The sequence below is a fragment of the Triturus cristatus genome, chromosome 4_1 (assembly GCF_964204655.1).
Source record: "Triturus cristatus chromosome 4_1, aTriCri1.1, whole genome shotgun sequence".
NCBI lineage: Eukaryota > Metazoa > Chordata > Amphibia > Caudata > Salamandridae > Triturus > Triturus cristatus.
The window spans coordinates 1,175,422,870-1,175,447,310 of record NC_140585.1 but is presented as its reverse complement, the minus strand read 5'-3'; the positions used below and the strand labels follow the sequence as shown (position 1 = coordinate 1,175,447,310).

General features: G+C 45.5%; 1 protein-coding gene across 1 annotated transcript in view; it reads left to right on the top strand.

Moving 5' to 3' along the window:
• Window positions 1-24,441, top strand: part of XAB2 (XPA binding protein 2) — a 161,144-nt gene that overhangs the window by 41,902 nt on the left and 94,801 nt on the right. Inside the window, exons 3-5 of the mRNA XM_085654391.1 lie at window positions 6,922-7,045; window positions 21,333-21,530; window positions 23,022-23,156. Of these exons, the coding sequence (XP_085510517.1) occupies window positions 6,922-7,045; window positions 21,333-21,530; window positions 23,022-23,156 (457 nt within the window). The remainder of the gene's footprint in view (window positions 1-6,921; window positions 7,046-21,332; window positions 21,531-23,021; window positions 23,157-24,441) is intronic.

The window sequence follows — 24,441 nt, the reverse complement described above, 5'->3', positions numbered from 1 at the left end:
GGTAACTTCCGAATACAGAAATGAGATGTAGAGGGAGTGTGTGGGTGATGTTTGGAGTCGGTATTTACCACCAACTAATAGTTGGTGGTAAATAAAGTATGGATGGTGAAATGCATTTCATAGCGCCTACAAGTGTGCAATGTGGCAGACATACATGCCCTTCGGGCATGTATGTGTGCCACATGTGCACACATGGCCGTTTCAGGGGTGCAACAGGGTGTCAATGTGACACCCTGCCACCCTTGCATGTGTTCCCCCCCCATTACCGAATCAGTATTTACCGATTCGGTAATGAGGCATACCTTCCCATCAATGGGAAGGTATGCCTCATTACCGAATCGGTAAATACCGATTCGGTAATTACCGAATTATTCCGAATCGGTAATATTTACCGACCAATTACCTACATATCATTTACCACTTCATAAATACCGAATCGGTAAAATTCGGTATTTATGAAGTGGTAAATGTGTCCCTACCTACATATGGCCCGTAATCATTTGTATATCTGTGTCTTTGATGAATGCTTGTTTCTGTTTTTTTGTGCTTTATTTTGCGGTTCAAATCTTCGAAATAGCTTAAGCCGGGTTCCGCAGGGGTCTCCAGATTCCAATAATGATTTAGTGTGGATCCCCGGATTCCAGGATTAATTAAGTGGGGGTTCATAGAAGTCAAAATGTTAAGAACCATTGGTCTAGGGAAGATGTCATACTAAGTCTATGTTATCAGCACACCAGAAATCTATGTAAGTAACAGGGAATGTCAGTTCTTGAGAGTTCCATGCGATGGCAATCAGTGGCGGCTGACAACTACGGAGAGTGGTGTGGCGGGCAAATGGGTGATGGGTGTGTGTGCAGATACAATCACAAGAACATAAACCAATGAAATGCATAATTGTAATTCGGATAAAATGATGCAACAAGTCAGATAGCCTTTGCCTTTGTGTTGTTAATCGAATCAAAGCTTTACTAGTAAGTTATCTGGGAGATATTTCATGCTACGTCAACCAGCGATAGGAGTCATTAATTTTATCAGGAATGCCCTATGTAGATGACAGATTTCCGCACATGAAATTCACGTTTACAAAAGGTCCTTTTACAAGCAGTTGTGGCTCTTGACTTAACCTAACATTTCACTGGTGGCCGACAAACAAGGCAAACACCTGTAAGGCTGTGCTGCAGGTTTGCTAAAATGGGCCAAAGTAATTGGGTATGTCTGCCACATTGCACACTTGTAGGCGCTATGAAATGCATTTCACCATCCATACTTTATTTACCACCAACTATTAGTTGGTGGTAAATACCGACTCCAAACATCACCCACACACTCCCTCTACATCTCATTTCTGTATTCGGAAGTTACCGAATTGGGTGAAAGTGGTTCAGATTCAGGACTCGAGCAAGGATATGATTATTCAAAGAATAATCACTTCCCAAGGACCCGTTTTCACCAAAGGTTTCAACAAATAAAGTAAGTAGTCAATTACCTTGCTTGCTGCACAACAACATGTCTTCCTTGCTCCGGTCTGGTGGTATTCTTTTCTCCTCCAGGCTACCGCACAGGCAGCAGCCAACTCCCCTAACCAATCCTGGCACTACTCTTATGCTGTTAAACAGCATGAGTGAATTGTCAGGATTGGATGGATCAGTCTCCCTCAACGCTCTCAAGGGCACTGGAGGCATGTGCTTGCTCTTAACCCAGCTGTGTAAGACAGCTGGGTTAGAGAGGTTTAAAGTGCGCGTGTTTAGCTGGCCGTCGCAAGACAGCCTGCCAAAAGGACATGTGCACTTTAAACTTAAGTGCACAGCCCACCACTCCTTCCTGCTGCTGCCACTCAGCAGCAATGGCCCGTCCTGTCCTGACACTAGGTCTGGGACAGGTTAGTGAAAAATAAAATGGTAATAAATTAACTTTATTTCCATTTTATTTTTCATATCTGGAGCTTTTCTTGGGGGGGGGGGGGTTTAGTGGGGTGACGCTCCTCTGCTCTAATGGTGGAGCCGCTCCTGATGGCAGTTAAAACTGGAGGGGGAGCCTGGCAAGGAGCTGTTGGTGGTACTGGATGTTATCTAGACTAAATCTACATCTGCAAACGTAACCTTCGTGTGGGGGTGTGCCTTTAACACCTCCATAATTTACCACCCTTGCCTGGGATGCATGAAATAATAATGCGCTTGCAGCAGGCCCACCTACTAACGGGATACCATGTGTCCGTCAGTAGGCTGGCCTCCAGCTGTCGCAATATTCTGGGTGCAGTGTTGCACTTAGGGCAGCACAAGTTCCTGCAGACCAGATTATGTCCTCTGGTGGTCTTCGCCCATACTGTTTGTTGCACTTAGTCATTCAGTTCAGCAGTGATAAGGTAGGTAGGGAGGGCCTGTGACCCACTTCTCTCCTTGGTTATGTTCCTGCTCATTTCCTGTGGTTTCCCCGGCCAAGAGACTCACCCTCCCTCCTTACTATATTGCATTGAAAATTGCCCTTGCCCCACCATTCTTGTCATGCTCCTTAGGCAGTGGGTCAGCACTCTCATCTTGCTGTACCTTGCGCTCCTGTCCATCGGTCTTTGGCCTCACTTGGCCCGAGTGCTCTGGGCCTCTCTTGTTGCTCATATTTCGCACCTCACGCCAACCATAGGCCTCCTCCAGGCTGGTCCTGTCTAACTTGAGGCCGATATGCCATGTGGAACACCCACGGCTGCTGACGTCTTCTCATCAGGATGAGGGCTCGTGACCTGTCCCTCCTTTGGTGAGTCCACCAAGCTCTCTTCAGCTGACTGCCAACTTGTTGCCTGGGACTCCTTCAAGCACTCTGGCCTCATTGGTGCCGCGGGCACAAGCTGTCTTTTCAGGCTTTGTGTTCCACAGCTGTGTCACCGGCCACCATTCCACATCAGCATCAGATTACTGCCAGGGCAGGTCGTTGGCACCTGCACTCTGTGTTGCTGGAGCAGAGCTTAAAGAATACATGCCCTTGACATCTCCGCTCAGGCTACGTCACCAAGTATCTGGATTTTAATGCCTAAAGCTAATTGAAATATAGAGTAAATTGAACAATACATATTACAAAAATCCTCTTCCCTACTTTACTTTCATTTTAGCAGAAAGTATTGTTCTCATACAGATTGAAAATATTTTCAAACAGACTTACTGAGTGGTGATATAGGTTAATTTTACATTTCAATATTAGTTCAAACTTAATGTGTTATGTAATTTTTATTTCAATTGCCAATATTTGTAATTTCTACATAAAATATAATAAAGATTCATATTTAAAAAGGCAATTGACTCTGCAATAGAACACCCCGTTCCTCCTGCGACCATTTATCATTTTTCCTTCGTAGACCATATTTCCACAGTGCACAATATCCATCAGAAAATATTACACAGTCCTCTAGCTAACCTCAGGTGCATAGTGGAACACCAGATCCAAATATTTGGCATGGCATTGCCAGCGCAAAATAACTTTTGTCAGCTCATAACAGAATCTCCAGTTCAGCAGCTCAACACTGTAGGAAGCTGGCTCCTTATGTAGTGAAACGAAATGAGGTACACTGTGTAAAGAGTCCCGGCAAACCCCAACTGGTACAAATGGTAACCCAAATGCTCTCTTTTGTGGTATTGTGGACGAGCAGTCATTCTTAGAGGGTAGTGCTAAGCATTTATTGCACACACAACAGAAGTAAGTGAGACATTCACTCAATAAAGAAATCCGACACCAACTTACAAAAATAACACTTATTTTTATATGAATTTAGATACTAATATCATCGGAATTGGGTAAGTACTTTTCAAGATATGAATTTGTATTAGTTTTAAAAGTTGACTGCAATTTCTGAAGTGGTAATGTTACTGTATGGGGGAGAACATGTTTGAATTTGGGTACTTATCAGCGACTTACAGGACCCTTTCTTCTAGACTTAAGGTGAGTATGGGGCATGGTCCAAAGCAACACCAACAGATCACCTGGGGCGGCTGGGTGCAGAGGTGTATTTCAGCACCGGATGCCCTGTTAACTTTCATGGGGAAAAGAGGCTGCAAGCTCGGACTGGGGGTCCAATCCGGATGAACCCACAAGGGGGCTCAGTGCTTGAGATGCTCGGGCACGTAGGGACACCATTGATCCACTGCTCTTTGGGCTCTGGTGCAGAGGTGTCTTTTGGTGTCGGGTCCGTGCTGCAGGAGACACTTGTAATTGAGGGGGCCTGCACAAAGAGGCTGCTGGTGGCGACTGGGAGTCAAGTCTAAGCCAGCCCAAGGGTGGGCTCCGCCTTTGAGGTTCTCAGGACCCCTTTGGCAGTATCACCTCCCTTGGACTCCTGCTGTGTTGCGTGGTTGGTTCAAAGGGTCTGGTACACCGGGTATTGGTACTGTGCTGCTCCAGTCAGTCCTGTCATCCCCACACTTGGATGAAGGACGGATCTGTCCTGTGGTAACTCAGCAATCCCAGTGAACTGTATCTTGTTTCTATGGTGCCTGCGGCTGCAGGGGAGTAGCTCCTCTACTCCAAGGTAGTTCTCTGACGATTTGCCCTCTGGGTTTCTTGGAGTCTGCACAGCGGCAGGAGGTTTCTCCATGAGAGTCGGGTGCAGCAGGTTGGCTGTCAGGGTTGGCGCCTACACAGTTGTGCTTCTCTGTTCTGGGGTTAGCAATCTTCTCTGTCCATTCCTTTGTTGTCGTTAGTAGCCAATGGCATACCTACCTATAGGGCGACTACACCCTCTATATGACCACGTCCTGTGAGCACAACCCTTACCCAGAAGACCTAATTCCATCAAAAACCAAGATGGTGAAATTTTCCAAGTCGTGTTCACTTTAGGTAGCCCACCTTTTGGGTGGTACTAGCCTGAGGGTGAAGACACCACCTTACCAGCGTATTCTCCCATCTGACCTGGTGCCAAATGGGCCCTGGACATGGGGTGGCATTTCCCTGTCTGGGGGAAGCCAGGGTGGCATATCAAAGGTGGTGGAGGTCTTTGAAACCTCCTGCCTTGATATGATTATTTACTAGCTATCCTGCTTGGAGGAAGTGATAACACCTCCTGCCAGAGCAGGCATTGTTTCCGAGCTCCGAGCGCGTGGCTCTCACCTCAGGGGGGGAAGAAATACATCTGTGGTGGCAGGCCGGAAAAAAGAAGTCAGCCAATATATAGGAGTTTGGTAGGTTTTCTAGGATTACCTCTAAGGTACGCTCAGGGAGCATGTATTAATAAATCCATCACTGGAATCAGTGTGGGTTTATTAATACGAGGTGTTTGATACCAAACACCATGGGTTTCAGTGAAGCAATTATATAGCTGGGAAACTTGTTTTGACCAGCGCCCAGTACATACCTTAAGATGGCTTCCCTGTCACTTGCACTATCAGTAATGGAACTGGCCAGCACAAGGGCGTATATGCTCATGCAGATATGTCCTCACATGTAATGTAATGCACGCTGCTTTAGGGCTGTAAGGCCTGCTGTAGGGGCGACTTGCAAATATTCCATGCATTGTTAGGGGACATGGCACACAAGGTGTGCCATGTTGTGTTTTCACTTTTTAAAGCACACTGTCACGCAGCCTGCAGTGGCAGTCTGCCCGAGCTTGGTGCTGGGTCCCTTCGAGTGGCACAAGATATGCTGCAGCTCATAGGGACCCTCTTTAGTGCCTATGCCCTTGGTATCAGGGGTACCACTTACTAGGGACTTACAGAGGTGTTAATGGCCGGGCCAATAGGGGATCAGTTGACCAGTTAACTTGTTTTGGTGACGGAACACTGGCACTGTGGACCAGGTTAGCAGGAACCCAGTGCACTCCATTCAAAGTTGCATCAAATACCAGGCTAAAAGTGTGGGGAGGGGCTACTGCAACAAAAACCCAGTGTCCTACATGCACCAAAGCATAATAGCAGGCCAGAATTTGCTACCCCATGCTGGTCACATAATTTTATCTCGCACAATCGTTAGATGTGAGCTTAAGCTTACCGCACACATGTGTCCTGTATATCTTCATCTTTATATCTGGCAGCTTGCCATTAGCAACACTAACATTCATACTGGGCAGAGGACAACCTTTTAACCTTGCTGCACTAATTTAATGGCACAGCCATTCTGCCTTACCATTGTTACATAATACACCAAACAGTTCGATGTTCACCTCTAGTAAAATCATGCCATCTTAACCTCATGATCTCATCAATGAGAAATCTCACAGACATCCAGAAATGGCACCTGCTATACTAATGCGGATAACATAGTAAAACATTTTCTCATTATGAAAAATTACTTTCTTGGCTTTACAGCTATGGAGGCTTGCGTCTAAAGTAGGTGGAAGAAAGAAGATGGCCATTTTCTGTAGCTGATCTATTCACTTTCACAGTGCTTTGCATCCAGCTGTTATGCTTGTCTTTTTCCTGAAATATGTTTTTCTACTGAATTCCTGAAATAATGTTTGCCTGCTGATCGGCTTCTTATTTTCTCTATGTCTTTGCTGTCCTGAGACTGCTGCTGATACAAATTGACAGAGGAAAAAGTCCCTGGGTGCACTTTGTCAAATGAGCAAGTGCACCACTGCCCTTTCACTTTATATTCCAACAGATCAATTGCCAGGAGTTAAAATGCACAGCAGTGTAAATACTCCTCAGGGAAATTTATATTGTTCTATATTGTAATCACCAAAGATCTTTAAGGAGAGAAAATGAAAGGAAGTATAGAAATGTAATGTGTTTTGCAGAAAAGGAACCAGTATAGCAACTGATATTGATAATCTGGCATAGATGCTTCAGTGGCTGTGGACAAAAGAGGCATCTGGTCCAGAAAAAGAGAGGTGGGCAAAGAACATTGGGCATTCTCTTGAAGCACAGCATTATACAAACATGTTCTCCAAGGAATAGGGCTTTCCGGAGAGGCAACTTCTCACTGACTTTCTTTTTTCATTTCTAGCTACAAGTTATGGTACAACTACCTGAAACAGCGCCGGAAACAGGTGAAGGCACGGTGTGTGATTGACCCTGGGTTTGAAGAGGTGAACAACTGCCATGAGAGGGCATTGGTCTTTATGCACAAGGTAACTGTGGGAGAATGAAGGGACTGTGGGAGAATGAAGGGGCTGTGGGAGAAAGAAGGGGCTGTGGGAGAAAGAAGGGGCTGTGGGAGAAAGAAGGGGCTGTGGGAGAAAGAAGGGGCTGTGGGAGAAAGAAGGGGCTGTGGGAGAAAGAAGGGGCTGTGGGAGAAAGAAGGGGCTGTGGGAGAAAGAAGGGGGAGAAAGAAGGGGCTGTGGGAGAAAGAAGGGACTGTGGGAGAAAGAAGGGACTGTGGGAGAAAGAAGGGACTGTGGGAGAAAGAAGGGACTGTGGGAGAAAGAAGGGACTGTGGGACAACAAAAGGGTTGTGGGAGCTTTCAAAAACTGAAGGTATGAGGGACAATTCAGGAGGATGGAACAATATGTTTAGGCCCCTGGAGGGGATGGAGAAGAGTGTGTGAGCTTGAGGAAGAGTGATAAGGTGTGAGTGACATAGCAAGCATGTTGAGAGGTAGTGTGATAAGCTGTAGGAGGATTAAAATATGTTTGGGAGCTGGTGATTGGGAGGAGAGGTGTTTGGCATCTTATGTGATGGTCTAGTTGTTGTTTGGCAAACTGGACAAGACATGAAAAACTTGTGTCAAGTCTGAAGGAAGGTGACCGATGTGTGGGTGGATCTACAAGGGTGGAGACATGTGCTATGCTATGCCAAAGTGGGCAGTTGTGCTAGATACTATTGCGGGAGTCATAGGGTCTGGGGAGGCTGGCGGAGCATATGAAGATTGTGTGGGAGGATGCTGAAAGAGTTGTGTATCCTGCTGGAGCCTACAGGGGTAAATTAATGTGGGAAGTTGCAGGCATGTGAGGCACTGGTATGAGAAGCTCTAAGAAGATGGAGGGGACTTAGCATAGTTGTGGGATGGTAAAGAGATGTTTACTGCTATGGTAAGGATAAACACATATGCAGATTCTGTGGTGGGGGCAAGACAGTTTGGCTTATGAAGATATATGAGCTTGCAGACCGACTCAGAGGCAACGTCGGACTTGCAGACAGACTCCGAGGCGGCTTCGGACCCTGCAGGAACATGGTCAAATGGGGGCGGTGATGGGATTTTTGAGGATAGAAAGGTCATGTGGGAGGCTGAAGAAATTAACGTGATGTGTGATTGAGCAGAAAGGCAGAGAGGTGTTTGGGAAACTGGGATAGTGTAACAGTGTGAGAGCTGGCAGGAGTGATGAGGGTAATGAAGGCTTGCAGAGGAGATGAACTGGTGATGTGGGAGCCTGCAGAAAGGTGCAGAGGTGTGCACCTCATGCCTTCAGAAGTAGACCTGTATGTTAGATTGCCATACTGTGTTGAGGTATGTGGGAACCTGCAGTGTGTCATGCTGCAGGAAGGTGAAGACGAATTGTGAAAGGATGAGGCTAGGTGAAAGGAGTGTGGTGGTTGTGAGCGGCTGGCTGTGTTAAGTAAGCCTACATAAACATGGAGAAGTGGAATGAGAGGTTTGATAATGGCATAACAGTGGTATTGGAGGATTGGGTAGATGCATTGAGGCGCTGAAGAGAAAAGGGTGTCAACACATCTGGTAGGTTCTAGTAATGTGAAGCATTGTGTGGAAAAATATGGGTGCATGGTGGAGAATGGTGGTGTGTGGGCTGGCGGTGTTTTAGGAGGATACAGAAAGGTGGAAAGTGGTTTGGGGTTGCTGGGGGAAACTAGAGAGTTATGTGTGAGCCTGTTAAGGAGGAAAAGAGAAGCTTAGGATGCTGTTGAAGAGTAAAAAGGTGTGTGGGAGGTTGTTAGATGGTAAAGAGGCGATGTAAGTGGAAGGCTGCGAGATGGTAAGCTGGTGCTGGGAGAGGTGTTATGGACGGGAGGTTGAAATGGTGGTGTGTTAGTAAGGAGGACTTCAGAGATAGTTGCATGCCAATTGGAGGGGGGCTACGAGAGGGGAAGATGGTATTTGTGAGGCTATGGTGGATGGAGGTGTGAGGGATATTGCTAGAACAAGCTTATGGAAAACTGAGATCGGATAGAAGTGGGTGAGTAAGACGGAGAGAGGTTTGTGTGTGGATGAGGGGAAGAAATGGTTTAGTGGGACCCTGATTAAATGGTGCAGATGTATTCGGGAGTCTGCAAAAAGGGTGGAGAGAGAGGGGGCAGGAGGATGGAGCGGTGGCTGGTGAGCTTCATTAGGACAAACACTTGTTTGAGAGGATCCAGTAGAGTACATTGGTATTGTGGGGGGGCGGGGGGGGGCGCGGCAGTGCAGAGGTCTGTACTTTATGGAAAGCTCCAGGATGAGGTACATCAGGGCCTGAAGGTTTCTGTGTTGGAGGGTGGAGGGGATTGGGCATGACTTCAGGAATGGCGTGTTCAATTGGGGATCCTTAGCAGGTGCTGAAAAGGGAAAACACATATTGACATTTGTGGCTGTGGTACCCCAGTTTATTAGCGATCCCATATTATGGGGATAGTATATTGGAAATATGGAATCAGACGAAGTTGGCAAAATGGTTTAAATTGTTCCATGTGTTTGCAGGTAATAGTTTCAAATTCCAGTAGGGTAAGCCTGCTTTCAGCTGCCTTATGGCGAGAGTATGAGTTCCAGAAGTGTGGTAAAAATAACCAATAAGGGATCACCAAAGTAGCATTAAAGTTGAACTGCTTTTTATTTAAATTGTCAAAATATTATATTTATGGGGGATGAAAGGAGTCTCCTGCATTGGTAGGTGCACTGGCTCTGGTGTATGTGGAGGTTATTGTTATTGTTTTGTTAATTCAATCTTGTATAGCGCGTATATACCGACAGGTCTCATAGGTTGCAGCAGGAGGTCCTGACCACTGCTTAGTAAAGCTAAGCTTGAGGATAACCTGTCTGACAATGATTTTTAAGAACCTTATGTTTGTTACTTGGGGAAGCCATCGCATATTTGAGCAACACCTCTGGCTCATTAAAAATCCCTTTCATACGTGAGCAGCAGAACTATCGTATTTTAGTAGCCGTCTTGGCATAATTAGACGGCACCTGGGGCACATTTCGATACTGTCACCTTGGTAACATCTATGGGATAGTTGATCAGCAGTACTCTGGGCGTGCTTGAACAGAAGCCCTGGCACATGTGTGCAACATACCTCTCGAACATTGAGGAGCATTTGGAGCATTTGTGAGCTGCAGCACCCTTTTCATGTTTGAGCAGCAGCCCTTCCATATTTGCCCCACACCACATCAAGCAGCAAGTGACTCTCCCACCTAAATTCGGCATGCAGATCATATCATCCAGCGACCTCGAACCGTAGCTTGAAATTACACTGCTTTTTAGGATCGAGACGGCAAGAGCATGCGCCAGTACATGCACTCTTGCTTGCGAGACACTGCTGTTTACAAAAATCGTTTGGAGCCTGGCTATTGCTTACCATTTGTTGGTCGCAGTGCCCTTCTCCTTGGCTGCATATTTAATTGGCTAGTGCCACATCAATCCTTTCTGTGGTGCAAGGACCAAGCACAGATTGATTCAAGTTAAAACAGTGCCCGTTTGCTGCTCCTGACGTGATCCAGGTACTACTTCTCCTCTCCTCTCCCCTCCCTTGCTCTCTCTCTAGCGCTTTTTTGTACATTTGTTGTCCGCAGAGTACAGGATTTATGGCTTCCCATATTTGCTGAATTCATTAATTCCTGCTACCTCTTACATATATTTTGACCTCCAGTGAGGCAGACCTGTAAACTCACACAGTTCCACAGTGTGACTTGCGATATCGGCTCCCTTCACACAGTCAACCGTTTAGAAGCTGATATCACACGGTGACAGGGAAAACGAGCTGAAAACCACCATACACAGTACATTTTTAGCCTGCTTTCTTAGGCTTTGAACCGCCGACCTCCTCTGTTGGGCGTGAAAACACCACACCACAGGACATCGGCATCAGCCTCGGCAAGGTTTTTTTAGGACGAACCTAAGGGCAGCACGCATGCGCTGCTCGCTCTGCGAGGCATGCTGTACTGGAGTATGGAATTGAAGTCCCGCCCACTCTCCGCCCATATTTGTCATTGGCTTATGTCATTGCCCTTCCTAAAGTCTGGCTTCTGATTCGTACATAGGCTTGTTAGTCCCTCCTAAGTACCACCTTGTCTTCACTTGCAAACTCCTATGAGGACTGGACCTTTTACATTAGTTGTTACACGGTACACTTTTTAAGTTGGTGTGCACTATTTTCTTTAAAGCTCTTCCCCATTCCACCCATTGCATCGAGGCACCCGCCCGCTTTGTTTTCAATTTTAATCAATTTTATACAAATTACAGCGAGGTCTGCTTTATAGCTGCCACACTTATTTAATTATTTAATATACGGCGAGGTCTGCATTCACTTTAGCGACCACGCCTATTTAATTATTTAATTTCCAGCGCCGGCCGCTTTCACTTAAGCAGCCGTGCTACAAAGTTTTTCAATATACATTTTTTAAATATAAACTTTAGGTGAAAGCACCATACGTGCTTTCACTATAATGGTGGCCACGCCCCTTTGTTTAGACGCTGCTCACGGTAACCTGAACAAGTGAGCAGCGTCTAAAAAAAGGGGCGTGGCCACCATTATAGTGGTCTCGCATTTGCGAGAGTTTGAGCTCTTGGCATTAAAAACAACAATGCCTTTTATCTTTGTGTTCCTTTTAAGAACACATAAATAAAAGGCATTGTAATTTTCAATGCCAATAGCTTAAACGTTCGCAAATGCGAGACCTATTGCATTGAAAATGCTTGTTTTGTTTTCCTTGGAGGAGTGGGTTTGGAAGGGGATGGTGACTGGGGCGATAGTGCCTTGTAGGTACTTCTCAGACTCCCCTGCTGTTGCCGCTTTGATGCACATGCTGTTGTGATGTGCGCTTTTCCCTCGTGGCTTCAACGTGACCTGTGGCAAGAAGGGCACAACGCTATATGAATAGTAGAGTCTACCTTCTAGGAAAAAAGAAATACTTGTCTTTGCTTCAGTTTTCTTCTTGTCTCACTTTCCTGCCCACAGATATTCCATTTGGCTTGCGAAATCATAGAGGTCGACAAGTCAAGAAATGTTAGCCTCTGCTGCCACCTAGTGGTTTATAGGATTAATACGCACTGCAGAATTTAACATATATTAACTTTGTTTGTGCAGCATATTAATTTCAACCAATGTATCTTCACTCCGCCCAGCTTTTTGATGATACCTCGTAATCCTCCAATAGAATGGGAGTATTAGATCGAAATATTTGACAGCTATTTGCAAGCATTAGATTGCATGGATTTTCCACCTATTAACAAAACAGCCCCCCCTTTTGGCCCACTTGACAATGACGGCCAGCCACACTTGGCTAGGGGGATTTCTGATCACTCGCCGGAAATGTGCAGGGTGGAGGTGGGGGAGCTCGCGGCTGGCCGTGTCGCACCGATTAACCCGTGGTATCTCAATATTCCCCCTGTCAGGGAGAAGGTGTTGAAAGAGTCAGATCTTTATTTTCAAGAAAGCCTGGGTTCGGTCACTTCATCTTGCTCCCTTTGGGAGGCTTATAAAGCGGTCATCCTGGGGCACGTGTTGGGGCAAATTGCTGGGCACCATAAGGCGACGTCTGCGGCTCTAGTGCGCCTAGAAAGTGAACTCCTGGAATTGGAACGCGCGGTCTGCCTACAGGACTCGGAGGACGTGCGCCAACAGCTCCGTATTTAGACAAAAGAATTCTCTGACCTGGCCACTGACGCGGTTGAGGCTCACTATAGGGCTACACTTAGTAGGGTCTATGACGTGGGTGATAAGGCGGGCAAACTGTTGGCATGGCTTGACCGCAGAGAGGGGGATCGGCGTGTAGTAGTAGAATTCGCCATAGACCAGCACTCGCGTATCACTGCTCCGCAAGATATCGCGGATGTGTTTGGAAGACACTTCCACTCTTTCTACACTTCTCTCACGGCCTACTCAGAGGAGGAGGCTTCATCACTCCTATGTGATATCCAATTACCGGCCCTCACTGCTGAGGAGAGTTCTGACCTAGAGCCGACCTAACGGTAAGGGAAAGTAGAAAAGGCAATCCACGATTTACGTGGGGTGAAGGCATCGGGCCCCAATGGACTCCCCATTGAATTATATAAGTTGACGGCGGCCGGGACCGCTCCGTTTCTTACTGACATGTACCGGGAGAGTAAGCAAACTGGAATTCTCCCTGAGGACCATAGATTAGCTACTATTATTGTTATTCATTAAACGGGCAAATCCGCAGATTCGTGTTCTTCGTATAGGCCTATTTCATTGCTTAACTGCGAGGCTAAGATCCTTGCGAAGGTCCTTGCCACTCGCCTGCCAGGTTCTTCCTACCCTGATCCACCCGGATCAGTCCGGGTTTATGCCGGCGCGGAGTACATAGTTTAATTTCCGCTACCTACATGGAGTGCTCTTCAGGGCGGGTACGGTCAGAGAGGATGCGGTGGTGGTGTCTCCGGATGCCGCATCAGCCTTTGACATTATTGAATGGTCCTACATGTTTGCCGTGCTCCAGAAGTTCGGTTTTGGCCCGGAATTTATCCAATGGGTACGCCTCCTGTATTGTCAGCCATTGGCCCAGGTCGTAGTCAATAATCGGAGGTCGCCTGTTTTCTCACTGAGTAAGGGTATTAGGCAGGGCTGTCCCCTGTCACCACTCCTTTTCGCCTTGGCTCTGGAACCCCTGGCGGCGTGGATCCGTCAAGACCCAGCTATCAGGGGTCTGAGATGGACGGATGGCTGGGAAGACCGTATATCATTGTATGCTGATAATATCCTGCTTTATCCTGCTTCCCCGGCAAAGTCACTCAACGTTGTCATGGACATATTCCACGTATTTGGCGAGTTCGCGGGTTACAGGATCAATTAGTCCAAGTCGGTGCTTTACGTATTCAGTGGGCAGCGGCCTCGAATTCCCCGGGCTTGCCTACTGATGGAGACCAGGGTAGGGTTTAAGTATTTGGGCATCTGAGTTTCCAAGGACCTCTCTCGCTTCTATGATTCTAATCTTCGGCCTCCACTGGAGCGTCTGAAATCTGATGCTCAGCACTTTAGGTCGCTCCCCTTAACTCTTCTGGGGAGAGCAACATTATTTAAGATGATGTCCCTTTTCCGGCTGCTGTATGCGCTGCAGAATACGCCCCTCCCGGTCGCGGCGTCGTACTTTAAAGAACTTGAGTCTAAGGTGCGAGACCTGTTGTGGGAGGGCAAGCCCCCCCGCATTGCCACACAGAAACTCACTCTGAGATGGTTCGACGGTGGCATCGGACTCCCTGACATGAAAAAATATTATTGGGCCTCGCAGCTCGTGGCTATCAACCAATGCAGGTATCGTCGGCATGACGACCCGGCCTTTCGGATAGATCGTTGGCTCCTCCCGGGAGGTGGATTTGAGGGGGCGCTGTATACAAAATCTGTATCGCCCGTCCTCTCCGGCCCGACTCACCATGCGGTGCAGGCATGTAAAGACGCCAATAGGAGCCTGGGGTGGGAGGGCAGGCTCACTTGAGCTACGCTGCTCTGGCACTGTGATCAGCTGGGTCGGCTGTCGCGTTCCCGGGGTTATGACAAGTGGGATGCCATTGGAATCTCCAGTATTGGGGACCTTTGGAAGTTTGGTGAGGTCATACCATTTTCCCGATTACAGAAAGAGTATGAGATGGCCGACTGAGCTTTTTCGCTATCTCCAAATTAGACACGCTCTGCTGGCAGTTCTCCCAAGGGGTGTGGATCTCCCTGAATCCCCCACTTTAGAGGACAGGATCCTTGACGGCGACTTGCCGGAGAAGGCCATATCTCTCATATACAAAAAGCTCCTGAACAACACGCCAGATCCCCTGATTCATCTAAGAAGTAAATGGGACCACAACATGGCTGGGTTGGATGACGAGGAATGGCGGGCAGCGGTGGCGTCTCCATGTGAGGTGGCCATCTCCTCTAGATTCCGGCTAATCCAGCTAAAAGTCCTTCACAGGACATATTTGTCTGGACCCTCACTTGTCCATATGGGCTACACCCAAGATAGTGATTGTGTACGTGGATGTGGGCAGGAGGGCACCTTTATCCATTTCCTTTGGGAATGTGCAGCCATACAGAAATATTGGGAGGGGGTGACACTTTAGATGGAGGAGGTGCTGGGGCAGTATATTCACACGAATATCAAATTGATCCTATTGCATGTATGGGACCCCACGAATCTCACCGCAAAAGAGTGAACCTGGGTTACATTGGGCTACATGGTGGCCAAGCGAAATATTGCCCGTGTGTGGAGGGCCCCTCCCCCAGCCCACCTCCCCCCTCCCAGCGTTACAGAATGGGCTAAGGATGTGGACTGGTGCATGGTAACTGAGGTTCCTATATATGTCTCTAGGGGGTGCCTGAAGAAATGGTCACACATGGGGGGCCTGGAACTCATTCCGGGGGAATATATGTGAACCGCCTAGGTGCTCGGATGATAATGCTGCTGATATTGAATAATATGTATTTCCTGATGACTCTTTTCTGTTGTACCATGTAGAGAGCCTTTGGGGATTTTTTGCTAATGTACTGCCTTTGGAACATCTGTACAATGTTGGTGAACTGATTGTCAACATGCCTCTTTTTTACAATTATAAAAAAAAAAAAAGACAATGACTGCCAGCCAGTATGTATTCAAATATTTAGCTAATGTGCATGATATCCAGGGAAATTAGATAACGGATGTCTACAAAGAGGCGACGTTACGCTTACAAACTCGGTTCACAAAAACTGTGAATGTTGTAATGAATTGCCACAAGTTTTATACTCAACCAAAAAAACAGAGAAACAGTTCATGACTTTATAGCTTGCTTACGTGAGTTAGCAACTAATTGTCAAATTGGGATGATGACGGTCAAATTAATTAGAGGGTCGGATGATAGCGGATGGAATATGGTCATGGACTTTTATCCTCTCCCGAATATCAATGAGTTAATTTTGTTGTTGTTGTGGCGGTAGGTATTTTTCAAAACTAGATTTGAAAAGTGCCTACCATCAGGTTATGTGACATCCAGATTTAAGGGATTTGACAGACTTTCATTACCAGTGATGGGGTGTTCCATTTCAATAGGTGCCGTTTGGCCTGTTATCAGCGCCAAGTGTTTTCCAGAGGTATTATCAGTTGTGTTAAAAACTTGCTATTTTTCAGGACGACATATCAATCTTTGGAGGACGCATTTCTGCTCACAATGAAACATTACACAAGTTCTTACTTTGCATTGCTGAATCTGGTTTGACTTTACTTAAGGAAAAGTGCAAGTTTTTAGTACAGGAAGTTGAGTACTCGGGGTGTCTCCTATCTGCGGAGGAAGCAAACCCAAAATTGAACTTGGTGAGTGCCATTGACAGTGTGGAAACACCTGATAATAGAGACAAATTAAGATCGTTCATGGGTCTTGTGGAATACTTTTTGAAGTTTATGAAAGATTTCCTAGCAAATCAGACGCTTTGAGGATTTTGTTGAGAAAGAGGAGCAAGCTTGTTTGGGAGAAAGCTCAACAGACTGCTTTTCCTGCCTAAAAACGCTTCTAACAATGGATGCCAGTCCTATAGGAGTGGGAGATGTTTTGCCCCAGAATTATGGAGGTTCAAGAATAAAACGGCTGCGTTTGTGTCTCGATTATTGACTGAGGTGGACAGAAATTTTTTACGCATTGACCTAGAGGCATTAGTAGCAGCTTGAGCCACACATTACTTAAGTACATTCATTTGGGAAAGTGAGGTGGTTTTGCGTACACATCATACACCTTTACTTAAGGTTCTTAGGCCTTCTGGGATGAAACATTGTTCTGGGCGTTTGGCTGTGAGGTGTCTGGAGTATGATTGCATGATTGAATATGTTCCCGGGTGGAAAAATAAAGTAGCAGGATGCTGGTCACAATTACCAGACAGAGCAGTAGATGAAGGGGATTTTGAAACTGATGGAGTGGTAGCTTGTGTTTTGGATGTTAAGGAGGGATTTGAAGGCAGTATTTCTAGGGAGAAATGGGTCCGAGTGATGAATGAAGACCTTACGATGAAGGCTGTTGTTACTTTAATCAAAGGGGGAGCGAGGCATGAAAAACATGCTTCCAGTCAGTGTGAGACCTTTTTTTAAAGTCGTTGATGAGTTGTCTTTGTGTGGGGATAAGGTGGTGATGAGGGGCGAGAGGTTTGTATCATTGGATGGTATAGGATCCAAATTGATTCTTTTGGTGCATGAAAGGCTTTTGGATCAGTGTTTTCAACTGAAGAGGTTGAAAGAGAAGTTTTGGTGGGCAGCGTTGGAAAGTCAGGTAAAACTTTGGGGGAAGAGTGTAAGGTTTGTAAAAATTCCAAAAACTTTTGAAGGTGGGTTTGGCAGCCATCAAAGATGATCAACATATGCCAGGCTGATTTTGTTTGGGAGAAGGTCTCTTTGGATTTTATAGGGCCTTTTGCATTTTTGCCTAAACATGAGAAGTTCGATGCAGTTATGGTGGACGCCAAGTCCAGATGGGTTAAAGTAGTGTTAATGAAACTGCTTACCACCAGGTCCACCAGATCCACCATACCGGTTTTAGAGGAAGTGTTTAGATGTGAAGGGATGGCTTGTGTCTTAGTGACCGATAATAGGGTTCAATTGACATCTTCTGATATTAATCAATTATGGACTGCCATTGGAGTTAAACATGTGTGCACTTGTCATTACAACCTCCAGGGCAACGGTCAGGTGGAGAGGGTTAACAGGTTGATAACAGGAGTTAATATGCAATGCTGGGTTGGTTTTCCAAGATGCTATGCAGGAGATGTTGTGGACTTATCGAACCTCCACAAATGACTAAACGGGGAAGTCACCTTTTGAGATGAGGGTTGGAAACCGGGAACAAAATTGGTTCCTTTGTGCATTCTCGAATTGAAGTCGTATCATGAAAGATGGAAAAGGATGAGTACTACAGTAAAGAGCTACATCAATGTTGGGGGGGATTGGGTGAAGTTGAAACCTGGTGGTGTTGGGCTATGGTCAAACATGGAATTGGAGGAGAGTCGTTTTGTTCCGGAGAGATATTAACAATCTAATTGTGATGATGAGGGATGGTGAGTTTGAGAGTTGTGGTGGTGTAGGTAGAAATGTAGAGGGAGGGCGTGAAGATGGTGGATTTGGTGGTGGAAATCATAGTGGTGTGTAGTAATGTTCACTTAAGTACTGTGTAGTTGTTGTGGAATGTTTTCTATGTAATAGGTAATGTGATCAGACTGTTCTGATCTGGTTTATGTTAGAACCTGTGACAGTTATAAGGTGGTGTCTGGCCGGAGGGTGTCACAGTGTTTTTTGCATATGTCGCTCTAAGTGGGAAGGGTATGCCCAGACGTGGGTCCCGTGCTCACTACATCACTGGATTCAAGCTAGCCTGGCTGATGAAGGGTGATGCCCTGAAACCGGTCCCAGGATGCTTGTTTCCGGTCCAGGGAAGACCTGGCTTGGCAGTTTGTGCTGGACTATTCCCACAAGGAACAGGGTCAAGACTGATTTGCATATGGCTGGGTCCAAACTGATGGTGTAGTGAGCAATAGAATGATGGATTTAACCCAGATCCTTGTGACTGGAGGTGAATGTTTGCATTGTTCAGCATTCCGTCCATCAATTATTTCTTTTGCACAGTGTTTGTGGCTGCATAAACATTTTCTTCAAGTAACTCACGAGCAGTTCCTGCATCTTTTTACACCAGTTTCCTTGGTTGCTTGTTGGGAATTTGAAATTCGTGACACCTGCCGAGCTGCTGTCTCAGGTCGATGTTGCTATAGGGCAGCGTGGTTTATGTGAATAGGGATTTTTATATTACTAGCTAGAGGTCGACTGGCTGGATACGTTGAAAGAGGCCTGGGGCATAATCAGTGATACTGCAGAGTTTTCATTGTCTGGCGTATAGGCTGCGACTGTGTCTGTCGCGTAGCAGGCTATGAAAGGCCTGCAGGGCTGGGGCAGAGTGAGTGGCATGCCAAGTGCATGCCTGCAGGCCAGAAGGATAGTAGTAGAGTAATAGTCAAGCTTTCTATGAATGTCATGTAGGGCTGTACCAAGTGGTCAAATATTAGGGTCTGGTCTGAAAGCCGCTGGGGCAATGTCAGTCACATGGGTTGGCTTGCTCCTAAAAGTCCTGAATGACCAGGGTACAGCCAGTGGTATATCTGCAGGTGAGCACGGCAGTATCCTAGTCAATTGCATGTAAGGGCTTTGGCAGGCAGCCACGTTTTATGGTGGGTGGTCCAGAAAGGCCTATAGGGCTGGGCAAGAGTCAGTCACTTGTCTTACTTGCCCTTGACTGGATGTATGCTTTGGGCAGATAGTCCGATATAAGACCGACTGTCGGATTGAAAAAACAATTGGGACCAGGGTCCCACTACAAGCGACATAAGTGTTTTGCCCAGCATTAGACAGTTATTTGTCTGGGTTCGAGGCAGAGATTAGAACAGGGGTCTTGGATGCAGAGGTCAGCCGTTTTGTCTGTTGACCAAATAATCTCTCCATGTTCGTGTTTAGCAGTTGCAAAAGGAAGCCAATGTGAAACAGGCTGATGCATTTGTGAAATAGGACGGTGGTAATCGGAGCACCTCCGGAAAAGAAAACTTACCTCCTCACCACATCTGGTCTCTCCTCTGTTGTCTCTCTGTGCCCTCCTTCTGCTCGGCCGGAACAGGAAACACCCAGGCCTCCCTGACCAATCACAACACTGCAATGCAGCGTTGTGATTAGTCTGTGCGTTGGGTCCTCGTCCAGGAAATAGGAGCTTGGGCATGTTCTCCACCCAAGCTGTAATGGAGCGTGGGTGGAAAACATGGAAAGAGCGCATGACTGATTTGCCGGCCCAAGAGGGCTGGCCAAACAGTCATTGCGCACTTACAGAGTGCCCAACACTCCTCCCCCTTGCTCTGAGTACAGAGCAGCCTCGCCCACAAAGACGCTGCAGCAGGAACAAATAAAATGATAACTAGTTATTATCATTTTATTTTAAATTTATTTTCACTGCTGAAAGCAGTGGAGTGACGCGGCTCCGCCTTAGCTGGGGAGCCGCCATACTTTGTGTTTTTCACCCTTCCAGACCCAAGCAGGAGCACGAGCACTGATAGATCAAGGGAAAGTTCTTTATTTTCACAGACTCGTGTCTATGGCATCATTGAATTTATCTTCCATCTCTGCATTTTTGCATTGTAAATGCATTTATTTAGCATTTAGTACACCCGACGATGTTTTTAATTGATTACGCTGAGCACCACTTGGTGTTATTTTCAGTCTTTCACCTAGTCTCGTGCATGAATTTCAGAATGCTCTCACCTTCCAATCCACAGTCAACATTTATTTTATAGGCTTCGCTGAATGTCATCTCACACTCTGACTGCATTTTGTCACTCTGCTACTCTAGGCTTTATTCTTAGTTCTCCAGTTTCCACCCCATAGCCTTGTTCTCCGAATCTGGCCACGTTTGAATCTTTATAATACATTTGGATAGACTGTTTGTTAAAATGTTCTTTACCAAGTCATGGAGCGGCCATGTTATTTTTACTCCATGTGCAGCATACCTTTAACGGATGGGGCTCCAGATCATACGTAAGGTGCATTGGTAGAAGTGCTTATTGTATTTGTAGGAATGAGGTGCATAGCTAGTGCTGGGTGAAGGCCTTCTGTGTTAGAAGTTTTTGCACAGAAACCGGTATGATCCTAATCTGCTTCCTGCCTCTACCAAGAGCAAGCTTTTAGATCACTCCGCTCTCCTAGACCTCCCGTATCAATTGGGTGGAAAGGGAGGCACCCAGACAGACTGCAGTAAGTCTGATTAGGGTTTTGACTTTTCATGTCCTGTGCAAGAGTGCATTTCTTTTTACATGTCTTTTATATATCTCCAGGGTTCCAACAGATGTGGGTCAGTTCATCCAAGTCAACTTTTTTTTACCTACAAATAACATACAAGCCCGGAGCTGAGAATGTCCAAATGGAATACTGATGGAGAGGGTTGTAAAGCTGTTGTTAAAATGTCATTACTTCAGAGAGTGAGTGAAGATTTTATGGATGTAGAACAGGCATGCATGTGGTTTCTGCCCCAATAGAGTGTCTGCTATTTGCATATTTTCATGTTTGCCATATGTTGGCTACTATTGTGAAATTGGCCTTTCTCAGTTGGGTGATCTGGCTCTAGTACAGGACAATATCTGGAAGAGATTGAGCTGTGTGATAGATAGGCATGCAGGACGGAGAAACAGTACTTTTACAGATGACAGTGGTTCTTTGCTGTAATTTTTTACCTCAACCATTACCAACTCCTATATCCTACCGTTGTTTTTGTCTGCCGTTACAGATGCCCCGAATTTGGCTGGATTACTGTCACTTTCTCATGGATCAGTACAAGATCACTCGCTCTCGGCGCACTTTTGACCGTGCTTTGAGAGCATTACCGATCACACAGCACCACCGTATTTGGCCTCTGTACCTGAAGTTTGTCCGCCGGTACCCTCTGCCAGAGACAGCTGTCCGGGTCTATCGTAGGTATTTGAAGGTAAGGAACCAGGCAATAGAGCTGTGAGTGTGGTTTGTTGGGGGTGCTGTGGCAGTGGTACTCCTAAAAAAAAAAAAAATTGAAATGTACCTCTCAAGCTTTAAGTGCAGATCTGAATGAGAAATAGTGTGTAAAATGTTCCTTTATTTTCAATCAGAGGATATAGACTGTAACTACATGTTAAATTAATCTCCACTATTGATATACAATAATCATTATTAACTTTTTAAACTTAAAAGGGAAGTTTAGTGTCTGACTTCACGTGTAATTGTTAAATAAATTGCAAAGGCTGCAGGTGTACCCCTTCTCCAGCTGACATAACGTGGAAGGAGATTGGACCTATATTGGGGCAACCATCTGCCTGTTTTTCTAGTTGAAGAGAATTTATGAGGCAGTAAAACAGCCTGATTTGGATTAAGAGCAGCATGAGATCAAGGCATCTTTCCCTTATGTGGGTGCAAAAAAAGAAAAATTGCAACCGGTATTTAGTTCATCTGCTAAGTCTGATTTCAGTCTTGTACTTTCCCTTGGCAGCAATTGGTATTCTGTAAGCGAGCAGTTCTCTCTCCAGAGAAATTGAAAATTTGTGACAGATTCCTTCTTATAAGGGAGAGTCTGATATCTCAACGAGATTCCTTCTAAGCTTCCTTAAGGCAGAACTCAGAGTTTTCATGTAATGGTGCAATTTGTAGCAGATTGGTTGTGTGCGGTAAAATCTGCACCACATTTTTCGGAGCAACAGCATAATGTTTCTCATTCTGAGGGGGACAGAAAATTTGCAGTAGATTGTGAGTGGATTGCAAAATCCTCTGCTGATTTGGGTCGAAAATCTGTAGCAGAGGTTGTAATGGGCGGATAATACTAAACTAACTAAATCCGTATTTGTAAAGCAAGAACTACTCGCCCTTACGGGTCTCAAGGCGCTGGGGTCCGTCGTGAAAATTAAGTGAACTATTGCCCAGAGTCGCATGGTGCTGAGCTGCCGCCGGAGACGGGGATCGACCGTGAACCCTGTGCTCCGAAGTCAGCTGGCCTGGCCGCTGCACCACACCTCTCCACAGATAGTGCATGCCAGAGTCTACTGTATGTCATCATCTATTGGTAACAACGGGTTAGAAGTTATTCATTGTAACAAGTTCCAGCTGTGAACTGAGAATCTCCCAAAGGATTCCTTGCCTGAACTGGGATTTGGTTAAGTTGTGATTGTTTCTTATCTGTTGCCAGAAGATGGCAATGCCATCGGATGTGGACTGGTGAGCTTTAGTATGAATTGGATTCATACTCCAAGGTGAGAATTTATAACAAAGGTAAACCTGTATGCTGAAAGGCCATAAATCATAACGCATTTTTTCTTTTAACATTACATCTTTATCTGTAATAGATTGCTTCTTCGTATTCGTATCATCCTCAACTCCTCTTCTTCTAGGAAGCAGAATTTAGGGTCCTTTATGTACCTACAGGCATGTTGAGAATTTAACTCTTTCTCTGCAGCTGAGCCCAGAGAACGCTGAAGAGTACATAGAGTATCTCCGTTCCATTGACCGCCTGGATGAAGCTGCTGTTCGACTTGCGATTATCGTCAATGATGAGCACTTTGTTTCCAAGGAAGGGAAATCAAATTACCAGGTAAGATTGTGCCTAGAGTGAACCAGATTGAACCATTGAGGGATAGAAGGAATTCACAAACTGCAGTAGTGTGGGATGCCGTAAATTATGGACAAAGCACATTAACAGTACTCTGTCTAATGTAGAGGAATTACTTCAAGTCTGTATTAAGGTGCATTCATTTTGAGCTATATAATCTCCCACTCCATTTTTGGGTCTGTTTTCAAGACCACTTTAGCTGTTGTAACACACTCTTATAAGCAAAAGAAATCATAACATACATACATAGAGGGGTTTTGGGTCAGCCCTTCTCATCCATTGGTCTCTTCGGCTTTCATTCATATTTTACCTCCACTCACTTCAGCATACAGCATGGGAGAGTGGATCAGCTCTTTGAAGCCATTGTCTGTTTTGCACTGTGAGTGATGATACTTTGCCTGATATCAAATGCACATCCACCTAAAAATAAGTGGCCTTGTTTGCCAGGGCTGGTGGGCCAGTACACCTTTTTCTTCCCATGTTTTTGTCTTTTTTTCTTCATACTTGTATGTTTAAATTATGTCTTCGGGTTAGAGTACTTCAAAGCCAACAGTACTTTTTCTTTGTGCCAAGAAGAATAACGTTTTCTATTGATGTGCAATAAAACTAAAATGTTTCGATATCAGATATAATTATCCCTGCCTACTAGGAAACATCCTTAATATTGTATTCAAATGGTATTTATTTATTTTTCAGAAATATTTGTTATTGCAAGCATATGTCAGCTACATTTAGGTTGCAGAATGTTTTTTTCCTGTTTTATTTTTGTGGCCGATGCTTGCTGTACAAAAATAACCCTCATATTAGCTTGCGAAGTCCAGGCCTTTTGGCTTTACCAGAATATGTTCTGCTTTTGCTATTCATTCATGTGAAGCCTTCTGGGGAAATTAGAAAAGGACATGCTTTGTGGAAAGTGGAATTACCATTTTTACATGAACGCGGTATGCGTTATTTAATGAAGATGAACTCCTGTGCTGGATTTCATCCTCAAATGAAGATGTGCTTTATTACAGCCCATTTTAGTTTTCAGGTTGCCTAAGCTTTCAGCGTCCAAAATTGTGTTGACCATTTTAAGGCTTAAGCTTTTATGTAGTTTTTCGTAATTATGTAACAAAGGCATCAATAAGATCGGTCACGTTCCAGTAATAATTTGTAAGCCAGTATGTGTTAATTATCTTTGTAGTCATATGGCATTAATGAATCAATCTGGGTTTTCCAGTATTCACATTCAAAAGTAGAAATAGGTTCCTGTTTTATGGCATGACAG